Source organism: Etheostoma spectabile, chromosome 15, assembly GCF_008692095.1.
Source record: "Etheostoma spectabile isolate EspeVRDwgs_2016 chromosome 15, UIUC_Espe_1.0, whole genome shotgun sequence".
NCBI classification, from domain to species: Eukaryota; Metazoa; Chordata; class Actinopteri; order Perciformes; family Percidae; genus Etheostoma; species Etheostoma spectabile.
Genome location: NC_045747.1, coordinates 8,075,026 through 8,081,040, shown reverse-complemented (window position 1 = coordinate 8,081,040; position 6,015 = coordinate 8,075,026). Strand labels below are relative to the sequence as shown.

At 39.0% G+C, this 6,015-nt stretch overlaps 1 protein-coding gene across 6 annotated transcripts in view; it reads left to right on the top strand.

The window, feature by feature from the left end:
• The first annotated feature begins 622 nt into the window (after nt 1-622).
• Nucleotides 623-6,015, top strand: part of cep112 (centrosomal protein 112) — a 102,682-nt gene continuing 97,289 nt past the window's right edge. For all 6 annotated transcript variants that reach the window (XM_032536686.1, XM_032536684.1, XM_032536683.1 and 3 more), the window contains exons 1-4: nt 623-749; nt 1,205-1,316; nt 2,933-3,123; nt 3,316-3,479. In XM_032536686.1, coding sequence (XP_032392577.1) covers nt 1,217-1,316; nt 2,933-3,123; nt 3,316-3,479 — 455 coding nt within the window. In that variant the 5' untranslated portion in view covers nt 623-749; nt 1,205-1,216. The remainder of the gene's footprint in view (nt 750-1,204; nt 1,317-2,932; nt 3,124-3,315; nt 3,480-6,015) is intronic.

The following is a 6,015-nucleotide window of genomic DNA, read 5'->3' as shown; positions in this document are numbered from 1 at the left end:
AAACGGGAACGTTGTGTGAAGGTAGGCCTACAGCGCAACCGCAGGAGAACGTAACAGTTGGTTGGTTCTCTTAACGTTTAGAGAACGTTATAACCCGGAGAGAACGTTCCCTAAACGTTAGTTTTTGGTTTGGTTCGAACTAACCTTTAGAGAACCAAAAACTAACGTTCCCTAAACGTTCTGTGTTAGTGGGTTAACACAAAGGCGCCATATCCATAGACATATACATCTAAATCTTTATATGTCTATGGCCATATCTCCCTATCCGTTGCTGACCACCCCATGAACTAAAAGTGTTGTGCGCCATCATGTGGATTAAAATTGTAGGTATTCTAGTATCGCATAGCCGTAGGTCTTTAAACAGTCCCATGCCAGTTATCGGAGAGGCACCTTATTTGTCTAACGTTACATTTCATGTTGTCGAATTTGCTTGGGCTGAGAGTTGATTCTATTTTTAGTTTAAACATGGTGAATTGAAAAGCTAAATGATGTTACTAGTGTGAGTTAATACATAGTGTAGATCAAAGTCTAATTAAATATATTGCCTTAAAACAAACTGAGAAACAAAGATACAACATTTTAACGGCAAAGAAACAAGCTATAGCTCCAAAATAGAGATACAGTGTAAAAATGATGTGCAGTTTCTATGGCAACGGGGAGACGCTGTGTCTCCACGGAAAGCGGATGTTGCGTGGGTGAGGACGCTCACCGACGTTTAAACAGTTTTAGCGGCTAAATCAGTGCCTAAAGTAAGTCTCATTTTAGTCTTAATTTTAACGTTACACTTTCATGATTAATGTGACCTTTTTGGCGTGTCGTTGGTCTGTTCTGGAAGTTTGTTAAAAATAACACTAAGCGAGCGTTTTACAAGTCTGCTTTAGCTCGTCTGCTAGCTAATGCTTCTAACGTACAATTGCTCTCAGTCCCCCAATTAACAAGTTAACTAACTAGCGTTAACTAACGTTAGTTAGAAAGTTAACATGTCATGTTACGTTATAACATTAGCTAGCTACGTGACGCTATGTTATCATCCCTGTTCCGTATAAGTAGCTAACTATCTAACTAGCTACAGCTCCACTCTCAGGTCAGGCTAGCTACAAGCAATCTTGTAGCTAACAAGCACTCTTGTAGCTAACGCTAGCTAACACAGGTGACGCTATAACTCATTTATCATTAACCGTTGTATTCATTTATTCACCTCCAGTCCTTTGACACCATGAGCAAGCACGAGGACTCATGGGATAGTCTGGACACTGAGTTTGACCATTTTCTACTGGATATGAAGCCATATGTGCTTAAACACCCCAACAAGACAGGTGAGATATACGTTTCATCTCTCTTCACTTACTGTGTCTCACCTTTCTGGACACAGTTCGCACAAACCTAGACTTCTCACACGCACCCACACGAATTTTACTCATGGATTTTTCCTCTGCATTTAATAAAGTCGATTCATACACCCTCTGCAACAGCCTTTTAGGATTACAGGTCAACCCAACAGTGAAGTGGATAAAGGATTTTCTATAGTGCCAGCCTCTAGCTCTTAGGAGCTCAATATCTGCAAGACTGTATATACTGTATGCGTTATATATACAGTGGCTAGCATAAGTTTACACACCCATGCTGGTGAAGGGTATGTGATGATATGGGGTTATTTTAATTCCAAAGGCCAAGGGAACTTAATCAGGATGCATAGTATCATGGATCCATGAAATAATTGGCCTTCAAAAATAAAAATGTGCCTGCCTCTATAACATAGGGGTGTGTATACTTACTACATCATTTATTCACAAAGAAAATTGGTGTCCTTAATAGGTTTGATTTTCCAAATTTTTTGAAATAAGGCATTAAGATCAATTTCCAAAAGATTGATTGATTTTTTTATTCCTCTTTTTAATCAACTTTAGCATGGGTGTGTAAACTTATTCAAGCGACTGTATGTGCTGTGGGGGGAGACACAGTTTTGAACGCCACCGGTTGACCCCTTGAAGGTGAATGGGCAGGCAGTGGAGCAGGTGGAAGCCTTTATGTACCTGGACAGCCTTCTGTCTTTCTCCCAACACACTGACTCACTGTACAAGAAGGCACAACAACACCTGTTCTTGCTGAGGAAACTCAGAGGTTTTGATTTGAGGAAGGACATTTAACAGCTGTGTACAAATCAATCATTGAATCAATACTCACGTTCAACATCTCATCCTGGTTCAATGTCATCTCTGTTAAGAATAAATCTAAGCTTTCATTGGAAATAAGTAAAATAACTGGCCAAACCCAAACTCGATTATAAGCATTTCACACCCATGCACCTGAAAGGAAAGCCAATCACATAACAGAAGATCCCACTCACCCCCGCATAAATAATTCAAGTTACTACCATCAGGCAGCGACTGAAGTCCCGCTAGCCAAGAAAAACCCATTCCCAGATGAACACTATACTGCTTCACACACATATGATGTAATATTAAAAGCTATTGTAGATTTACTGTCTGAGTGTTTAGGCCATGTCAAGACTTAATCTGAATCTTTACTAAACACAGCTTAGTTTAAACATTGACGTAGCAAACTTAAATGCTGGCTCTGTTTTGTGCTTTTCACTTGTAAGGAATTTGCCAAGGTGTATTTGGTGCATACATATTAAAAAGGGAATACGCAAAGCAAATAAACAAAGCAAAGTACTGTTACAGTCAAGAACATTAATATAAAATACATATATTACAAAAATATATAAAAAGAAACTAACAAAATAACATATGTACAATATACGTATTTAAGAAAGGGAAAGAAGGAAGGGTTTAAAGTTTAGTGCAGGGTGTGCAAAAATATTGATCAGAGACAGACAACTCCCAGAAATTAACTGACAAGATAATACATAAATGTATTTAATTACCTTCAAAATACTTTCCCCTTTTCCCCTCTCTTCCGTGGATCTCAGAACGCCAGCGATGTGCTATATGGATAAAGAAGCTGTGTGACCCGGCCACATGTGGTTCAGGTCTGATAGGTCGCAAGAACCGCAACATGCATGCCCGTTTGCTCCTTCACATGCTCAAAAGAGGGGTCCTGGAGAGGCCTTTCAACAGCAAACCAGAGCCTGGCAGTCTCAAGACACTCCCTACCTACATGGTAAGAATGACTGCTTCATGGAATCCTAACTATTGCCATTTAGTAGAAAATAACTTACTACCTTTATTTGCAGTGTAATGAACTTGTAAAATACTATTATGGTCAAGTTTAAACGAAGAAATGTTTTTGAGGCAGTACTGAATATTTAATTAACCCAATCTTCTTATCTTGTCTTTGACTTTTTATTTTTAGTCAATCTACTTTGATGAGCCACTGACTGCTCAATCTATGGAGCACAGCAATGCAGGTCTGCCTGACTGGGTGACAGGAGAGCTAGGTGGCTATACCGGTGACAGTTTGGCTGCCAGTCTGTTTAAGGACAGAGTCAGCTCCACACCGAACGCAGCTCATGAGAGGTACTATTCCACAATACATTACCTCAGTGATATATAGTCCTACGTACATATCTTTAAAAAACTACCCTAAATAAAACTTGTCAGTGGCAAATTAAATATCTGGCTTTTTTTCAAACCTACATATGTACATAAACATGCAACATGTTAATGACCTCATCTTTATAGATTTGATAGATTCATTAATATGCACTGGTGCATAGTAATGCATTTTTTGTATGAACAAAAAACTGACCAGGAGCCAGATTATAATACATAATGGCTGGATGTGTACATTGGTGTGCTGATTGGAAATCGCCAATCTGGCACTACGTTATTATACATGGCCATATTATTTTTCATACTGTTTTTATGTTATTTCTTTCACTTTTGCATTGGTCAGCTTTTCTTGTTCTATGCTTAATGTAATGGAGCTTCATTTTCTACATCCCAGCCACAGTCCATTGCTTTTAACATTCAGAATTGGAGTTGTTAGATATCGACTTCTTAAAATAGTTGTTTGGTGAACTGGTGTTGCTATCATGAATAGAACATGATACAGATGTTTTAAAGTCAACTAGATCAACCATAAATATATAGACGGACAGAAACAGAAACTTTTATCTGGAGATTATTCTCTATAATTTAGTGCTATCCTTAGTTATGGATGGAACTACACTGCAGACTAGAGTCCAATTTAACAGTGAGAAGCAGGATGACAACTGTCTTTAATGAATTGGTCCAATGGATACTATATTATCTGTCAATTATCAATATATGGCCAATATAACTTTCATAAGTGGACGCATAACACCCTCTCAAGAAGAAAAAAAGTCAGGAGTGAAAAAATTCAGAGTGAAGTCTGAAGCTGAAGAAGTCCATTTTGTACCGATAATCCATTTAAATAAAAGCTTTTACATTTTTTCACAAGAAGAGGGCCTTGGACCTTTTTTCTCTTTTGCAATAACGTGCTCTCATTTAATTCTTGAAGAGTTCACAGTTGCTTGTTACTGTATAATGAGGTTTTGGCTCACCTCTTTTTCAAAATGCATCATATTTTACAGACAAAAGTAAAATTTGGGCATTCTATGTTACTGAAAAAATAGATTTATTGAAAAGAGAGCTCTCCCTTGTTCTAGCCGGTGACAATGAAAAACATATTTTGGTCAGATATAGAAGAGGCTACATGTAATACATAAGATATTTATCCAACAATTCTGTGTTGATGTTCTTTTATCAGACTAAAAACAATGAACCTGTCTATGAAGCTGGATACGCACAGCTTTCGGGACTGATCGCCCGATGAAAAGCCAAAGACATTGCCAAGTTCTTGCATCAGTCTGCTTGAGCTATACGTTCTGACTTTTCAAAGAGATGCACAAAACAGCATGAGAGGATGTTGTATTTTCTATCCAACTTCTATTATTCTCCTCTTTACACATTCCAACCTGAGGTCCAATCCCCTCAGAGGAGAGAGGAAAGTAGAGAATAAGGCTTGGTAGCTCTTTAGCTTGTTTCTTAAATAGTTTGAATTAGATTCTTATATAAGCTTCGACTAAATGCCTAAAACCTAAATATACCATGGGGAGAACAAGTATTTGATACTTGATTTTATCATAGGTACACTTACAAAACTGTAAGAGACGTAATCTAAAACAACAATCTAGAAAATCCTGTTGTATGATTTTTAAATAATTATTTTTGCATTTTATTGCATGACAGAAGTATTTGATACATCAGAAAAGCTGAACTTAATATTTGGTACAGAAACCTTTGTTTGCAATTACAGAGATCATACGTTTCCTGTAGTTCATGACCAGGTTTGCCCACATTGCAGCAAGGATTTTGGCCCACTCCTCCATACAAACCTTCTCCACATCCTTCAGGTTCTGGGGCTGTCGCTAGGAAATACAGACTTTCAGATCCTTCCAAAGATTTTCTATTGGGTTCAGGTCTGGAGACTGGCTAGGCCAGTCCAGGACCTTGAGATGCTTCTTTCGGAGCCCCTCTTTAGTTGCCCTGGCTGTGTGTTTTGGGTTGTTGTCATGCTGGAAGACCCAGCCACGAACCATCTTCTAAGCTCTTACTGAAGGAAGGAGGTTGTTGGCCAAGCTCTCGCGATACATGGCCCTATCCCTATCGCTTTGCAGAAAGCGTCCCCAAAGAATGCATGCTTCACGGTTATGATGGTGTTTTTGGGGTTGTGCTCATCCTTCTTCCTCCAAACACGGCGAATGCAGTTCAGACCAAAAAGCTCTATTTTTGTCTCATCAGACAACATGACCTTTTCCCATTCTTCCTCTGGATCATCCAGATGGTCATTGGCAAACTTCAGACGGGCCTGGACATGCGCTGGCTTGAGCAGGGGCACCTTTCGTGCGCAGCAGGATTTTAATCCATGACGGCGTAGTGTGTTACTAATGGTTTTCTATGAGACTGTGGTCCCAGCTCTCCTCAGGTCATTGACCAGGTCTTGCCCCATGATCATGGATGCCCCACGAGGTGAGATCTTAGAATAGAATAGAATGACTTTATTGTCATTATACACAAGTGCAGTACC